At 33.2% G+C, this 18,799-nt stretch overlaps 1 protein-coding gene and 1 non-coding gene across 3 annotated transcripts; both read left to right on the forward strand.

Moving 5' to 3' along the window:
* The first annotated feature begins 8,281 nt into the window (after window positions 1–8,281).
* Window positions 8,282–17,846, forward strand: LOC102629442 (DEAD-box ATP-dependent RNA helicase 5). 2 transcript variants are annotated; one of them, XR_003062426.2, is made up of 7 exons: window positions 8,282–8,596; window positions 9,160–9,816; window positions 10,511–10,599; window positions 11,195–11,294; window positions 12,382–12,627; window positions 16,769–17,014; window positions 17,292–17,440. XR_003062426.2 is itself a non-coding variant. In XM_006492107.4 (7 exons), the coding sequence occupies exons 1-7, from the start codon at window positions 8,441–8,443 to the stop codon at window positions 17,590–17,592; spliced, it is 1,722 nt and encodes a 573-aa protein (XP_006492170.1). In that variant the 5' UTR covers window positions 8,283–8,440; the 3' UTR covers window positions 17,593–17,846. The 2 variants fall into 2 exon arrangements, 1 of the variants encoding a protein (XP_006492170.1); XM_006492107.4 differs by having other exon boundaries at window positions 8,283–8,596; window positions 16,769–16,941; window positions 17,292–17,846.
* LOC112496012 (small nucleolar RNA snoR135) lies at window positions 11,741–11,887 on the forward strand. Its single transcript, XR_003062430.1, has one exon. It is a non-coding gene; the product is annotated as a small nucleolar RNA snoR135 (small nucleolar RNA).
* Window positions 17,847–18,799: the final 953 nt, after the last annotated feature.

Below are 18,799 nucleotides of genomic sequence, written 5' to 3' on the forward strand. Positions count from 1 at the left end.
TTGATCAACATTTCAAACATTTAAAGACTTTTTATCTTGTTACAAAAAAGGCTGGATTAGCCCTTTCTAGTTCAAAAATTTCTTTATTCCAAACAAAAGTCCGGTTCCTTGGTCATCATATTTCCAAAGGAACTATCACTCCAATAGAGAGGTCACTTTTGTTTGCAGATAAATTCCCAGACAAAATTCTGGACAATACCCAATTACAAAGATTTCTTGGTAGTTTAAATTATGTTCTCGATTTTTGCCCCAATATCAATAGGATGTCTAAACCTTTGCATGATAGGTTGAAAAAGAATCATGTTGCATGGTCAGAAGAACATACCAAAGTTGTTAGATTAATAAAACAGTCTGTGAAAAATATTCCATGCTTATTTCTTGCAAATCCTGCATTACCTAAAATTGTTGAAACTGATGCATCTGATATAGGTTATGGAGATATATTAAAACAAAAGGAAAATGACAAAGAACAGATAGTACAACATGTTTCTGCACATTGGAATGATTGCCAGAAAAATTATTCTACTATCAAAAAAGAAATTCTTTCTATTGTTTTATGCATATCTAAATTCCAAAGTGATTTACTAAATCAAAAATTTTTACTTAGAATTGATTGCAAAGCTGCAAAACATGTTTTAGAAAAAGATGTTCAAAACATTGCATCAAAACAGATTTTTGCACGATGGCAAGCTATTTTAAGTGTTTTTCATTTTGATATTGAGTTTATTAAATGTGACAAAAATTCTGTTCCTGATTTTCTAACCAGAGAATTTCTTCAAAATAGATAATGCCGCCAAAGAAGAAAGATAAAGGTAAAGCAGTTCTCAAAGTTACTGGTTCTCAAGAACCTTCTAAAGAACCCCAGTTAACCCCTTCTAAAGAAAAACTACTTTCTTCTGCCATGCCCATTAAATCTTGGATAGAAATGGTTGAAGAACATGGAGCCCAATACAAATCTATTTCTTCTGATGACCAAGTAAAGCAATGGATGAGTTCCATTACAAAATCTCCAGAGCTCATGCTCGCCCTACAAAACCTTTCTCAAAGCCAAACTTCTCCTAAAAAAGAAATTGATAAACCATCTTCTCAAAATATTGTTGTGTCTGCTGAAAGCTCATCTTCCTAAATTGTGCTTTCCCAGCCAACACCTTCAAAGAAAACCTCCGATTGGTTTGATAAAACCCATTTTCAAAACATTCTTTCTATGGAAGATGGATTTTACCATACTGATCCTTTTCAAAGCATTTCAAAGTTTTTTCCCAAAGGCTGGTTTTTCAAACCATGGGATTTGACAAAACCCCAGTCTTACTACCAAAGCATCTTAGAAATAACTGAATCCGTTAAATTCAAGCATTTCTTTCTTGATAAAACCCATTCTGAGTCGGCTTATTCCACGACCACAATCTTAAAAGTTTTGAGCCCAAACCAGTGGGGTGATCTACTCCACAATTTTAAAACCTTTCCTTTAAATTTTGAGACCCGTTTACCACATTGTCGGACTTTTTCCTCCTGGGATTACCAACAAGCCTGGTATAACACCTTTTTTATCCAAAACCCTAAAAAATCTCATTCTTGGTTATTTTTCTTTAATCCAAAAATAACCGTCCAAAGCCTACCTAATTGGTTTCATCATTGGTGGAACTTCTTCGGACCAATACCTCAAATCCTAACTCCAAATGCCACAAATTGTTTAAACCTCTTTAAAACCTATTATACTCCTTCTGACTCAGAGAAAAGATTTCCCCCCTTTCTCTGTTTCTGTACAAACTTCTTCCTACCATGGGTCTGGATGTGGAACCTCCGATTTCATACCCATGAGTCCCAAGTCATCCTTCAAAGAACCTTCAAAGTCAAATGGTGGTCAAAATTTGATGAACAGTCGAAATTGACTGTTAACATGATCAAAGATTGGCTCTCCTCTAAAAACCTCCTACAACTAACCCTAGAAGCCTCTAAAGCACATGTCTTTAAAAGTGGGCTTAATATATTATCCCAGTACTGGAACTGGGGCCCGCACCCTTGTGGTGACTCCTGTAAGGCCGATGTGGGGTCACGATGTCGTGGCATAATGTGGAGACGTTACTTGGTTTGGTCCGGGTGGTGCTTAAGTATAAAGTAGCGCTTTCTCCTAACAGCTTAAGCTTTTAGGGCGAGTGGTAAGCGCCTTAAGTGGTATCAGAGCCAGCCAGGGTTCGAAACTCGGGGGGGAGGAATGGGCTTAATATATTATCCCAGTACTGGAACTGGGGCCCGCACCCTTGTGGTGACTCCTGTAAGGCCGATGTGGGGTCACGATGTCGTGGCATAACGTGGAGACGTTACCTGGTTTGGTCCGGGTGGTACAAAAAAGGCTGGATTAGCCCTTTCTAGTTCAAAAATTTCTTTATTCCAAACAAAAGTCCGGTTCCTTGGTCATCATATTTCCAAAGGAACTATCACTCCAATAGAGAGGTCACTTTTGTTTGCAGATAAATTTCCAGACAAAATTCTGGACAAAACCCAATTACAAAGATTTCTTGGTAGTTTAAATTATGTTCTCGATTTCTGCCCCAATTACAAAGAATGGGATAATAATAATAATAATAATAATAATTATTATTATTATTATTATTATTATTATTATTATTATTATTATTATTATTATTATTATGACAATAATAAACTAAGGTCAGTTTAGTAACTTGTAACTATCTATTCCGATTTCAAGAAAAAGTAAACACATAAATGGCAATACAATTCATTACGATTCCAATTCTCACAACTAAAATAAACAATTTATTCTTATTCTCATTCCTCATTCTGATTCCAACTCATTCCGATTCCACTCCATTCTAATTCTAGTCCATTCTGATTACTGATTAGTAAACACACTATTAAAAGATTCTTTAGGAGAACGTGTTGATCTGAAAGACAACACATGACTATAGAAAGCAATCAAGCATTATGGATTCATGTAGGTTTCCGCATATTTTGTTATTGATTCGTGGTGATACAACATGAATGTTCCTAGATTGTAGGTGATGGTTTTCACGAAAGGATTTATTATTCTAACAAGTGGTATCAGAGTCTCTTCATGTTGAATCATTGAGAATCGAATTTATTTTGGATTACTAACTAATTTTTTTTTTTTTTTGTTCTTGAATCTAATAATTCTGATATTATTGAATTTGAGAACAAATCTGTAGTTGTTTTTTAGTACTACCAATTATTAAGAAATCCATAATTTAAGAAAGGTCTTTTGGAAATATGGATAAAGAATGATTAATGCCAGCAGCAGCAATAGCCATCACCAGCATTCGAGCAAGATGTGGCCCAAACCAAGTCGTGGCCTGCAAATTAAGTAAAAGCGGCTTATCATCAAGAACTATAAAAAAAAAATAGTGGTCGTTTTCTGGCCAGGAAAGGCACGGCCATCAAGACGCATCAACAACTTGCGTGAGAGCAGAGGAATGAAAAATGAAAAAAAAAAAATAGGGTTTCAAGATTTGCAGCTAATTCAAGATCCAATTCGGGTTAACCCAAACCAGTCCAGCCCTGAACCGGTCAATGGTTGATGTTGACTTTGACTTTGACTTTGACTTTCACCTGAACTTTTTGGTAATTTTTTATGCAATTTTAAATTCAAATTTTGGTATGTTTATATATATTTTGAGATGAATTAATTGAAGCAACATATCACCAAAGTGACCTCTCTTGTGGAAATTAATTTGTTGTGAAATATAAACTACTTTCTGTATGTAATTTCTGTAAATATCAATCAAGTCTAAAGGAATGTCCATATTTAACAGAATTACATATGCACCTGTAGCAATAAACGCGTGATAATTATTCAATTTTACATGTGAATAATAAATCAACCCAAAGGCAAATTTATTGTTTGACATGTTTTATTATTAGTGTTTGATTACTACACTAAAATATTACTTACAAGTTAATATTTTTTGTCCAAAGATGAAATATTAATAGAGTGTCAGGTATCTTGAGATATGGCTTACCTTTATTTAAATTTATTTTTGCTTTGAGACTTATATGGCTTCATTTAATAGTTCTCGCAGTCATTAATCTCGATCTTGCGTTAAAGTTTGATTTACCCTCACCTCTTACAAATGAAAGTACCTCTAATGACAAAAGAGAAATAGGAAGGTGGGAGAGATCCAATCGCATGTGTATCATGATCATGAAGAATACCATTTCAGAAGCACCTAGGGGCTCAATGTCTAAAAAGGCAATTACAACTAAGGAGTTCATTCCATAAAATAAACTGAAGTTTTTCAAGAACGAAAATGCTAAAATTGGTACGCTCTTGACAAGCATAATTTCAATGAGGTATATGGGTAAAGGTGATATCAGTGGAGATGTCTCATCTTTCTTATAAAGTGAGAGCACTTAAGCTTGAACTCTTTGAGGATTTGCTAGTGCATCTGGTTTAATATCCTTATCAACCCATTTTAACTAGTTTAAGGTGAGCTATAACTATCAAAAAGAGATTTAGTCTCTGAATGAGCTCATATCATATTGTGCTCAAGAAGAGAATATGATGAAGAAAAATAAGGCAAAAAGCACTCATTTGGCCTCCACATCTAAGGGTATGGTTAAGGGCAAAGAAAGGAACAACAATAAGGAAGCTGCATATATAACACCTCAAAAGAAATAACAAAAGAAACTAAGTAATCCAAAAGGTACTGGTTATTTCTCCTATGGAGCTAAAAGACTAAGAAGAAACATTACTATAATTATCACGCATGGCGTGCTAAGAAATGTATGCTTCTTAATTTGGTTTATTTTGAGGTTAATTTAAATTTAGTACCTAAACACACATACTTGATAGATTCTAGTGCAACCACTCACATAATTGTGTTTATACAGGATTGCCTAAGTTCCTAAAAACCAAGTGATGGTGAAGTTGAAGTTGAAACAATTGGAAGATTTAAATTAATATTAAAGATTGGATTTAATTTGGATCTTGACGAAACATATATTGTTTCGTCCCTTAGTTGACTTCTATTTCTGTTTTAGACAAATTTGGTTTTTCTTGTTCATTTGGGAATGAAAAATTTTGTTTCTTTCATAATTCAAAATTGATTGGATCTGATTCTTTACTAGGCTATTATAATGTTTATTTAATTGATATAATTACTTCATTTAATGAATTCTTACATGAGGAATAACGAGAAAATTAACCAATGAGAATTCAGCTACGCTATGGCATAGAGATTAGGTCATATCTCCAGATAGAGAATAAAGAAACCTGTGTCAGACAAAATTCTCGACCCCTTAAATTTTACAAATTTTGATGTTTGTGTTAACTGTATAAAAGGGTAACAAACCAATAAAGGGATATTTGAAGCCAACAAGACTTTAAACATCTTAAAACTCATACATACATATATTTATAAGTTATTCCCTGTTGTTTCTTAGAATAGTCAACAATATTTTATGATATTCATAGGCGATTTTTCTTGATATGGCTATATATATTTCCTCTATGAAAAGTCACAATCCTTGGAAATGTTCAAAAATTTTTAAGAATAAAGTTGAGAATCAACTCGGCAAATGAATCAAAAGCATCAAATCTGACTGTACTACTGAATAACATCGTAAATATGACCATTCAGGTGAACAATGTTCAGGATTGATCTTTGAATTCCTAGAGAAATGTAGTATCATCCCACATCATATTATGTGGGGTTTGCCCACTATAAAAGGTATCGTTGAAAGACGAAACAAGATGCTTAAAGACAGTGAAGAGTATGATTTGTTATTTACCTTACCAAAATCACTTTGAGAGCTGCGCTTACGACTACAGCGTATATCGTTAACAGGGTTCTAGTTAAAGTGATTGCCAAAATCCCTTACAAACTTTGAATAGGCAAAACATTTAGTTTAAAAAATGGATCGATGCCATTAATAAGGAGATAAAGTCCATGAAGGAGAATGACGTATGGGATCTTATCCCATTACTAGAAAGTGCAAAACCTATTAGCTGCAAATGGATATATAAGACCAAATGGAGAGGTACAAAGTAAATCTTGTCGCAAAAGGTTTTATACAAAAAGAAGACATTAACTATAAAGAGACTATCTCTCAAGTTTTTTCGAAAAACTCTTTCAGGATTATAATAGCATTAATGGCGTATTTTAATCTTAAGTTACATCAAATGAATGTGAAAACAATGTTTCTCAATGATGACATTGATGAGACGATCTATATAGGGCAACTAAAAAACTTTGTGTCAGAAGACCCAAAGAATGTAATTTGCAAACTTAAGAAATTCATCAATAGGCTCAAGCAAGCATCTTGATAATTGTATTTTAAGTTTCATCAAGTGATCATATCATTCGATTTTGAGATAAATTTGGTCGATAATTGTATATACCTTAAGTTTTGTGAGAGTAAGTATATCTTTCTAGTTTTATATGTCAATGACATTTTGCTTACCAATAATGATATAAGCTTATTGCATGATACCAAAAGATTTCTAGCTAAAACTTTTGAAATGAAAGATCTTAGTGATGCCTCTTTTATATTAAACATACAAATACACCAGGATCGCTCTCGGGGTATTCTTGGATTATCACAAAAGAGCTATATCGAAAAGATTCTCAAGAGATATGGCATGCCAGATTGCAAACCAATGATACCCCTGTTGCTAAATGAGACAGGTTTAGTCTCAATCAGTGCCCTATGAATGATTTTAAGAAAAAGGAAATAAAGAAGATTCCATATGCCTTTGTAGTAAGAAGTCTAATATATGTTCAAATTTGTATCCGACAGGATATTGCATATGTTACTGGGATGTTGGGCAGGTATTTAAGTAATCCAGGAGTAGACCATTGGAAAGCAGTCAAATGAGTCTTACGGTACTTATAGAGGACAAAAGACTACATGCTCACGTATCAAAGGTCAAATCAGCTTAAGATCGTTGGGTATACTAACTTCAATTTTACTAGATGCCAGGATAGTATGAAATCCACCTCATGTTAAATCTATCTAGTATCTAGGGATGTTGTCTTCTAGAAGAGTGTTAAACAGTCTCTTATAACTTATTCTATGATGACAACAGAGTTCACAACATATTAAATGGCGTTGATAGACTACTCAACTTATTTTGTGACAAATCAACAATATTGTATTACAATAACAACAGGAGCTCGACGAAGTCGTAGTATATAAACATTAAGTTTGTAGTTGTTAAAGAAAGAGTTTACAGTGGACAGTTGTCTATAGAGCACATTGACATAAACTCCATGATTGCGGATTTGCTTGCTAAAGGATTGCCACCTAAGATGTTTTATGAGCACACTACTTGCATGAGTGTTGTGTCATTAAAGAATATTTAATTTTAGTAGGAGTTTGCGATTTTAAATGCTCTTATAATGTGAATGCTTTTTAGTTATTTCAATTCATGGATATTTAAAGTTATTTTCTGCATAAATAAAGTTTTTGATTTATTCACAGTCTGATTTTAGTGTAGTTTGATCTCACTAAGATTTAAGGTAGACCATTTGAAAATAAGCATGTTAAGGTTACATTGCATAATACTTTCATGCTACGCATACACATCATGATTAATATCATTCTGTTGTATTAGCATAAAGACCATTGATGGGTCAAGATACAATAGTTATAGTGAAAGCTGCTTTGATTCTATGTTTCTATAATTGATGGATCAGATTGATTATAAATACATTTCGGTAATGACAGTAAAGTTAAGCTCATATGGTTATTTTTTGTAAAGAATAATTATAAGGTTACATAAATAGCTCAAGTGGTTTGTAGTATTTCCTTTTTTTCCCTTTGTACTTTCATTAAATAAATTTTTAAAAAAAATAAAATTACTAGCTGCCCTACCTAGATGGTTTTGGCATTAAGTAAATAATATCACCAAAGAAAGATGTACTTGAAGAGAATGGGCAATTAAGACAAATTTGCAAAGGATTAAAAAAACAGAGCACCAAACTATTATAGTTAGAATAAATTTGATAAATTTGAAAAAACACACACCAAAGCTAGAAAAGAAGATAGCATTAACAAAATTATAGTTAGAATTAGTATATGTAATAAATTGGTGCAAAATTATTTTTAAAATTCCTAAAAAAGAAAAGTATTTCCAATAATGTGTATTTTAACATTACGTAGCCCTTGGTTTACGACCAAACCATATGAAACTCAACACAATGGGCCAAGCACAATTCACAAGCCCAGTAGTCCATTAATAAAATTTTTAAATGGCTAAAATACCCTCAACAAATTCTCCAAAATGCTCCTTTTGCCACTCATCCCTCTCCTCTCAAATAGGTTCATAACACGAGTCGCCGTCTTCACTTCTCTTCAGTTGAACCCCAACCAAGTTTCCATTTTTTTCCTATGTAAATATTATACAGTAGCTACACGCAGATTTTACACAACAATCTTGGTCTTTTTTTTTTTGTGTGTTGAGATGACGAAAGGTGACGATGCAGTGATGAGAAGAAGGAACAAGGCAAAAATAAAGAAACTGAATAACAAAAACACTTCTTCTAATGTTTCTGCTCGTGTCGCCGCCGTTATCGCCGCCAAGAAACGTCGCAAGTCCGGAAAACGTCGCCAGTGTCAGGTGCTGTACTTTTCTTTTTGCTTTTATATATATATATATATAAAGAGATATATAGAGCAATGCTAGTTCATAGAACCCATTTTGATTCTTGTCCTTTTTTGTTGTTTTTATGATTGTTTTTCCGTTTTCAGAGAATCTAGTAAATGGATTTTTAGCAAAATAGCTTCAGCTTCAAGAAAATGCTTATCTTGTATGAAGAAATATGTTTTTGGAGCAAGACGAAGGCGTTGTGTCTTGGATTATTGCTGAGTGCTGATTGTGGAATTTATTTTGTTTTTAATTTTTTGTGAAACTTGGATTGCTTTACTTTTTATTTATCTATTTTACTTAAAATGCTTTAGAAAGAGACTAGTAGTGTATGCTCTCAAACTTGATAGTAATTTAGTATACATATTGAAGCTGCCACTTTGTAGTTTGTAGTTTGCTGATTGAATGCTACACTGCTTGCTCTGCTAACTGATTTTTCATCTGCATTTTTGTTACTTGAGTTTGGGAAATGTGTGTTGCATGATGAAATTTCTCAATTAATATTATGTATATATGACATTATCGTTTTGTTTCAGGGGATGTGTTTTAGCCTACCCACACTGGATGATCCTTTCAATGATAGATATGATAAACGTGAAACTGAAACAAAGGCAACCAAGAAGAGAAACTCTTTGCAATTGGATAAGAATAAGAATGCATTTGTTAAGGGTAAGAGTGCTGTGTCCAAGAAAGAAACTAAAAGGGACAATAATGAAAAGCCAGGTCATCTAGAACAGACAAAAGAGAAGGCTATAAATTTGAAGAATAGTCAGGACAAATCTTTGTTGTTTATTGATGGTGTAGAGAAGAGAACTGGTAACGTAGAAAGGGCAGAGGTTCATTTGAATGGCAAGAGTTGTGCTAATGGTCATCATGGACAAGCCTGTGAAAAATTGGATTGTCCGTCCAAGTTTCTTATATTGTGCTTGAATGCCATAGAGAATGCAATGCGTCATGACGGTGTTGAGCAGGATAATCCTTTGTTTGTCAATTCTTGGGGAATTGAATTTTGGAAATGTTATTCATCTGCAAAGGATATATTGGAGACAAGTGGATCTTCTTCTACCATAGTGCAAATTGCATGGATAGTTGCTACTGCTGCTGATAGTATTGCAAGAAAGGAGAAAGAAGGTTTTTCATTCACTGGCCCTTTCCTTCTGTTTCTTGTATCATCTCAAGAAAAAGCTGCTAAGGTTTGTATGCTACTTTCTTGTTAGCATTTTTGTCCTTATTTGTTTATTCCAGTTAAGCTACCCAATATTTCATGTTAGTATTGGTTTTCTTTTCTTTTTTGAACTTATAATGAGAGACCCATTTGAAAGAAAAGAAATAAAAGGAAGGCATGTGGTTTTCCTTTCTTCCTTTTGTCACTACATGGAAATAAATTAACACTATTATTTATCTATCCAATTTTTTCATTTGTAAAATTGGATAGATAAATAATAGTGTTAATTGATTTCCATGTAGTGACAAACTCTCGTCGTTGAAGGCCTAATGTATTTATTTCAAATGATATAATAAAAGAAAGGCCTGTGGTTTCTCATTCTTCCTTTTTTCCATCTGAAAAATTGGATAGATAAATAAATAGTGTTAATTTATTTCCATGTAGTGACAAACTCTCGTCGTGGAAGTCCTAATGTATTTATTTCAAATGATTTAATAAAAGAAAGGCCTGTGGTTTTGCATTCTTCCTTTTTTCCATCTGAAAAATTGGATAGATAAATAAATATATTGGTTTTAGCATCCTTGTTGTGACAGATTTTCATTGGCAGAGTTGTAATATATTTATTAATCGATTAAAAAAGGATTTTTGTATTTATGCTTTGACAGAGTCAGATTTATTATGCTATCTATTTGAATTAGTAATTTTCCTTCAATTTTTCGCAGGTACGCTCGGTGTGCAAGCCTTTGAAGGCCTTTGGAATACATACAGTGAGTCTTCACCCTGGTGCTGCTATAGATCATCAGATTACTGGGTAACTATGTGAACTAAAACTTTTTGTAGTAAGAGTTTGATGTTAGGAGCATAGTCTTGATGGTGGACAATTGCCTATTCTTCACGTCATTTGCTGCTGTGTATCTATCCTCTGGGCATTCTTCTATCTTATACTACTGAATATGACTACTGATGGAATTAATAGCAACTTAAGACTATTCTAGTGATGTCATTTGATGCTGTCCTGGAAATAATAGACCATAATGTTTTGCCTTTTTATCAGTGCTTGCTAGGAGAAAAGGGAATGTTATTTGATCTTCTTTTACTTCTTATGCATAGCAATGGCATCATCTCTTTCTGCATGTGTGTGCATGAAGAGGCATATAGGCATATGTGGGAATGCATATGTGTGTACCTTATTTTCTTTTTCATTGCTCTTTGTCATGTATATGTATGCATATGTTGTTACTAATCCACCTTCATACTGTTATTATCATAATACAAGTCTTGTCCCTTGATAAATAAATAAATGATGGTACACTGTCACAGCACATGCTTTCTACAGCTTGAAACTATTTGGATTTAAGTTTTGTTTTCTTTTTCCCATTTTCTATTGAAAAGATTCCTTGTTGTAGTTTGAGGAGTTGTGAGCCTGAGTTTCTTGTTTCCACGCCTGAGAGGCTTCTTAAGCTCGTTTCCTTGAAGGCCATCGATGTATCAGGGGTCTCTTTGCTGGTACATTCTTCATATCTATATCTTTTTTTGGAAAATTAAATACCTGTTAGTTAATAGTTTATTAGTTAATGGTTTGTCTATGTTCACTATTTGTCCTCATAATCATGACAATGTTGAAGTAAACAATCATGAATAACAGGATAACTAAACGCATATTGTCATCTATCATTTGGACATTATTCATAAGATTTTGCTTTTCTGTTTGTGGAAAGTGGATCTTCGGTTGATGTTGTCTCTTAATGTCTCTTCTACAATACTTTTCTTGCATTCCAAGTTAAATAATCCTTTATTATAGAAAATTAAAATTTCTTCTTGTCTTTATCAGTGTCAGATTCTATAATATGCTGGAAGCTGTGAATATTAATATTTCTTCTCTTTGACATGCATATATGCACAGCAATCCTGATTTTTGTTGTCTACATCTGACATTTATATGCTCCAAAAGCTTGGCAGGAATTGTGTGTATCGACATTGTGCTACATTCTATGCACTCTGTTTCGAAAGTGTTCCCTGCTAAATTAATCTAGGGAAGATGGGCAGTTGTCTTTCAATTTCCACGATTGAAATTGTCAACAATCATCTTCCCAATATCACAGATGTACCGTGAACATTACTTATTAAGGAACAGATCAGCGAGTCTTGTCACTGACTTTGGTTGGACTTTGTTGTGGTTGACTGTTTGGAATCACTTTTTCTTTGTAAATTGGTATCAGTGGTGCTGTTTTGTCACCGTTGGTTGTGTTTGTGTTATGTAAGAGCAGTCACTAGCTATATTTTGTCGTTTTCATAAAAAATGGAGTAATTCAAAGTCACCACGATGAAACTTATCCAGGAAGTTTAATTCCTGTATTTCTTGTGTGGCATTATTTTGAATGCATGAAATATTTCCCATGCGTGTGTTTTCTTAATATAATGGGTTCATGGTCGTTTTAAGTGAATACAGCAAATATTGATTTGTCAAATTTGTTGTTCTTGTTCTGTTGAGTTGCTTATTGGAAGTCCATAATTTAATGGCCATGAATATTGCTTGTTGCACGCGCTTTTATTTGCTGTCTCTTTCTTATTTGCTGTTTTGACACTTGAATAGGTTGTTGACCGACTAGACTCTCTTAGTAAGGGTGATACTTTGAGTTTGATAAGGCAGTCTATTTCTGGAAAACCCCATACTGTGGTTTTCAATGATTGCCTCACTTATACCTCTGTTCCAGCAGTGCAAAATCTTCTGCTTGGATCAATCAATAGGTTGTCTCTTAATCAGTCTGTTGCCAGTCAAAGTGCATGCATCATCCAATCTGTTAATGTTTGTGCATCTGACGAAGAAAAAATATTGAAGGTATGTACATTGTTATGTATAACACATTTTTACTGCAGTTACTAATTTAATTATAGTGCCTAAAGCAATTTTATTCAGCGCTCTTCACTTTTTGATTCATTTATTGGTAATCTAAAATATTGCACTGTATCGTTCCCGCCATCTGCTTTAACCTTTTTCCAGTATACCATTCATTAATTCGGAAGGTTCTCTCTGTTACTTTCTTGATACAAAGATCTGTATTCATATATATGCTAACAATATACAAAATGCATTAGTTGTTTGATTTGCAAAGGCGACCTTTTAGGTTTTGAATTCCACCCCCCCCCCCCCACCCGGGTTTGGGAGGGTGGGTATTAGTCCATCCTAATTTTAAACTATTCTTTTATTATTGAGTAAAACAAACACACATGGACAAGGCAAGAACAAAAGTTCACTTTAGTGGCTTACAATAGGATAAAAAAAATTCATCACCCAGTGATATCCTGCAAGAGAAATAGGGCTTTTCACCTCACTATAAAGAATCCAACCATGAGACACAGAATTTAAAGAAGGAACTCCAAAGAAAAGCAGTCTCCTAAGTTACACTCTCAAAATTACACACATTATTTCTTAAAATTACAACATATTGCCTTTATATTGATAACTTGGAACATCCCTTCTAACTTAGGATAAGATTTCTATTATTTTAGAATTCAAATCAAACTTGAATTGTATGTCTTAGTTGTAAATAGGTGGAAGAGAACAAAGCAAAACACAATTTGATTTCAAAGTCGGTTTCAAAAGTAAATTTGAGCAGTCAATATTTATTTAATTATATCTTGATGTAAAAAATTTCAAGTCAAACATTACAAAATTCATTGAACTCTTAACTAAACTTCAAGTCGAACACCGTAAAATTCATTGAATTCTTAATTCAAGTTACAACTAAGACCTTTAATTCAAGTTAGATTTGAGTTCTAAAATGATGTAGATCTACGCTTGAAGGGATGTTCCAAGTTATCTATATAAAGGTAATGGTTGTAACTTTAGGAAATAATATATGTGATTTTGAGATGTAAATTAATAAAGTGCTCGTTAGTTTCTTTCGCTTTTGTTCTTATATTGTGGTTAACTTTAATAAATGAAGTTTATCTTTATTCCGATGTCAAATTTAATATCAGAGCTTTAGATTTTGTAATCTATGATTAATCAATGATGCCTTATCTCATTTATTATTGGAAACAATTATAAAGATGATGTTTGGTGTGATGTTGTACCAATGGATGCTTGTCTTTTATTTTTTAGTCGTCCTTCGCAATACAATCGAGAAGTGACTCATAATAGCCGCAAAAACACCTACTCTTTCATCAAAGATGGTGTGAAAAGTTATATTAATTCCTTTAAAGTTGAAAATTGCTCTCAAAGAAGAATGACATAATTTACTTATTTTTGTTCAAGGTGAAGAGGAGTTGAAGAAAGATGCCTTGAAAAATTTAGAATCGAGGACAAGTCTTTCTCAACCAGGGGAGATTCACATAGGAGTGTTTGAAGAGACAAGCACAACCTAAGATTATAACTCTACTTGTTTGAATTAACGTATTTTTTTAGAGATTTTGTCAACAAAGGTCACTATCGCTTGGGAATAAATGCTTCCCTAGCAGCTTGCCGGAGAAAAACGAAGCCTTAGAAATTGAAAATTCATCCCTCCAAGCGGATAAGGGCTTAAACCTATTCATCTATCCTATCCCTCGCTTTACTCTTCTCGGAAAAGGTTTAGCTGTCAAAAATTTTGCCCAAGGTAGTAAATTCTTAATACAGTAGCATCAATGCATTAAAGTTAATACCCAATGATATCCTACAAGAGATATGGAGCTTTCTAACTCACCACTCTTAAGAAACCCACCCAAGAGATAGAGTTAAAAGAAAGAACTACAAGAGCACTTTCTAAGTTATACTCTTAAAATCACACATTATTTCTTAAAGTTACAACCTATTACCTTTATATTAATAATTTGGAACATCTTGTGTAGGTTGGATAATATTTTTATTATTGTAGGACCCAAATCAAATTTGAATTGAAGGTCTTAGTTGTAAATAGATGGAAGAGAACAAAACAAAATATGATTTGACTTCGAAGTTGATTTCAACAGCAAATCTGACAGTTAGCACTTATTTAATCATATTTTGATGTATAGAACTCTAAATCAAACACCATAAAATTCATTGAACTCGACTCTTAGTGATATGCAACTTATGTATTGATTCAGGCAAGTTGATGCCAGTTTATTTAAAACATTTGACCCTATGCAGAATTCCTGACAACTGTAATCTTTGTTAACAAAATCTTGAATATCTTTAAGAAAAGAAGTCAGAATTTGGTTCCACAAAATTCTTCAAAGACTAGGCATTTATCTTTCTAACAGTATATGATACATAATTTAGTTACCTCTAGAAAAATATAGTTAATTTGAAAAAGTGGAGTCATAGTTGGCAACAGCAGAAAAAGTAGCTTACTGACATTGGCATAGCAAAGACTATCCTTTGCTTTCCTCTTATCTGTTGATTCCCAACTCTCCAATCAAAATCGTTTTCATGGGATCTCTTGCAGTCAAAGTGTTATTCCTATAGCCTCTTCTCGTTCATCCGCACCCTTCACTACTGAAAGTTGATCTTATCATTCTTTTGATCTGCTTATTCTTGGGTTGTGCTTGTCTTTTGGACTAAATCCGAAAACATTGTTGTGTCAATCTCCTTTGGTCAAGAAAAATTCGTCCTCGAGTCTAAATTTTCTGAGGCATCTTCTTCAAATTTTTTTCAGTTTGAACAAAAGTGAGCAGATTATGTCATTCTTCTTTGCACACCATGCTTAATTAAAGAGTAAGTGTTTTTGTAGTTATTGTGAGTCACCCTTCGATTGTATTGCGAGGATGGCCAAGAAGTAAATGATAAGCATCCATTGACAGAAAATCACACCAAACTTTATCCTTATAGTTGTTGCCAATAGTAAATGAAATAAGGCGTTGTTGATTAATCATAGATTGTGAAACCTAAAGCTTTGATACCAAATATGACACTGGGCTAAAGATAAACTATATTTATTGAAGTTAACCATAATACAAGAACAAAAACGAAAAAACTCTAACAAGAGCACTCTTTTAATTTACATCTCAAAATCACATAAATTATTTCCTAAAGTTATAATCATTACCTTTATATAAATAACTTGGAACATCCCTTCAAGCTTAGGATTAGATCTATATCATTTTAGAACTCATATCTAAATTGAATTGAAGGTCTTAGTTGTAACTTGAATCATGAGTTCAATGAGTTTTACGGTATTTGATTTGAAGTTTAGTCAAGAGTTTAGTGAATTTTACGCATTTGATTTGGAGTTTTCCGCATCAAGATATAATTAAATGAATGTTGACTGCTCAAATGTACTGTTGAAACCGACTTTAAAATCAAATTGTCTTTTGCTTTGTTTTCTTCCACCTATTTACAGCTAAGACCTTCAGTCCAAGTTTGATTGGAGTTCTAAATAAGAGAATTCTTATCCTATTTTAGAAGCAATGTTCTAAGTTATCAATATAGAGGTAATAGGTTGTAATTTTATCAAATAGTGTGTGTGATTTTAAGATTATAACTTAGAAAAATGCTCTTGTTTCGAGTTCTTTTATTCAATTCTGCATCTCTTGGGTGCATTTGTTAGATTGGTGGGTTGAGAAGCCATGTATCTCTTGTAAGATATCATTGGGTGTTAAACTTTAATGCATTAATGCCCTTAAATTCAAAACTTTCGGCTTTGTGCAAAATTTGTGACACCAATGACCTTTGTTGACAAAATCTCTAGAAAAAATACAGTTAATTCAAACAATTGGAGTTATAATCTTGGATTGTGCATGTCTCTTGGACTCAATTTGAAAACACTCCTGTGTCAATCTCCGTTGGTTGAGAAAGACTCATCCTCAAGTCTAAATTTTTTGGGACATCATTCTTGAACTCCTTTTCGTCTTGAACAAAAGTGAGTAAATTACGTCCTTCTTCTTTAGGAGCGAGAATCGTTGTTATAGTTTTTCCTTCCCTAGTTTATTTTATTTGATCAATTTGCTATGTAATTGGCTGGTGTAATTTCCTTCGACTTTCATTTTCCTTAATACCTGTTCTTAATGATTATTTTCAGGGCATCCAAGTTTTGGATCATGCTTATGGTGATCATTTCCATTCTGAGCCTCTAAAGGTCCTATATATTGTTGGTAAAGACAGCAAGTTTCAAAACCTCGTTTCCACTCTTAAATGCAAGGGTTATTCCATCTCAACTGGCTCAAATTGTATTGTTTCACACATTAAGAACAGGTGAATCTCCACCCTGTCGGATATAAACTACTGGTTTTAATCATACTATTTTACAGTATGTTGATTGAAATAGGTAGTAGTACAGCTGCTAGGTTTCTGCTTGTTATGTTTGCCCTTTGCTATTCCGCCAAAGATGCCTTTGCTTTATGACTAACAGTATATATAATTGGTCCAACTGAAGTTTGGTTTGGTTGGTTTGAAAGAAATAAGAAAAATAAGATTATATGCGGTTGATTTTCTGCTTGAGTTGTTTAGTAAATGATTGCAAAGTGGAAAAAGGGGGGGTTATTGTAAATGATGGCACATATGACGCAACTGATCTTCGTTTTAAATTTTGTATTTCTTGTCAGTGTGGAAGCTGATGGCAGAAAGAGACCTGCAGTCTCAATGATTGATAAGGATCACATAAGTACGGCTGAGTTAGAGGAGTACGAAGTTGTAATAGTCCCGGATTTCATTATATCAATGAAGAATTATGTTGAAATCCTGACAAGCATGGCCCGTCACACTGTCAGTGGCATATTGCATAGCTTCTTCACAAAAGATGATGCTGCACACGCAGGACAAATGATTGAAATCCTTGAACAATGTGGGCAGGTTGTGCCTGATGCTCTAAGAGACTTGTATCATACATCACCCATGTTGGAATGATGAAGTTTTGATATGCTTTTGTTGATTGTAAGTTTCCTTTTTTTTTTATTGTTTGTGTTTTACTTCTAGCTCCCTGATTCTCTTTGCCAGAAAACATGTTTTGCTGAGATTTGAATGAGTAGCATCACCACGAAATTCCGGTGAGCAAAGGATTAGAGTCTTGAATTTAAAGAAATTCATATTCAAAACCGGAATGTACCTCACATGAAGTCGTCAACTAATAAGATGGACCAGAAAGTGGTGGCTATAATTGATTTCTTTCTTGTAGGAAGGTAATTCTCATGTAAATGCTTCTTTTTTATGAAGCTACTCGGCTTTATCAACAAATTTAGCTTTTAAGTATCATGATTGCATTAATAATATTCATCGTACAAAGCGTCTTAAGAGTAAGAAAGGACAAGAAAATTCAATCATTTATATTTCTTTTTTCTTTTTCCCTGAAATTGTTACAATCTAGATACATTACAATACGAAATCTATTATTTAGAATTTCAGATTATATATATATATATATAGAGAGAGAGAGAGAGAGAGAGAGAGAGAGAGAGGCGGGTAAAAATCTACCCTCTAATTTGAGAGATAGAGGTTGAAACTAGCCAAACTCAGAGTCGTAAATACCTTTGAGCTATATAAGCCAATGGCAAACATTTTCATCCTTAATTTTTATAAAATAGATGTTGAAATTGAAATTAAATAATGATCACTTGACAGTTTCAAACTTTCAATAAATAGGTAAGTTCAATACCAAGAATATATGGGTGTGTATATATTACCAAGAGTCATTCATGATAAATAAAGGATATATTCCATTTCTTACCAATTATCACGCATTGTAATTTGAATATACACACACACACATGCATATGTTTATATATACTCTCTCTCACACACACACACACGTGTTGACCTCAAAAGTCATCATGTTTAACTTTTCTTCTTTTAATTCATTAAAAACCATCATATCAAAGAGACGATAAAATGTGATTAATGTTTAAAAATTTCAAGTTTTAGTACTAACTTGAGCAGAATAAAATGCTGGGGTGCATCTTTCTTCAAAATTTAAAAAGGAATCTCGGATCCATCTCAAACAAAATTTTTACAACTCTCTCTAGCATCGTTGTAACGAGAATGCAAAATTTATAATTTCTTGCTTTATTGCAAGAGGCTAAACCAATCTAACAAGGTTAAAACAATGCAAAAAAATATG

The sequence above is a fragment of the Citrus sinensis genome, chromosome 4, assembly GCF_022201045.2.
Source record: "Citrus sinensis cultivar Valencia sweet orange chromosome 4, DVS_A1.0, whole genome shotgun sequence".
NCBI classification, from domain to species: Eukaryota; Viridiplantae; Streptophyta; class Magnoliopsida; order Sapindales; family Rutaceae; genus Citrus; species Citrus sinensis.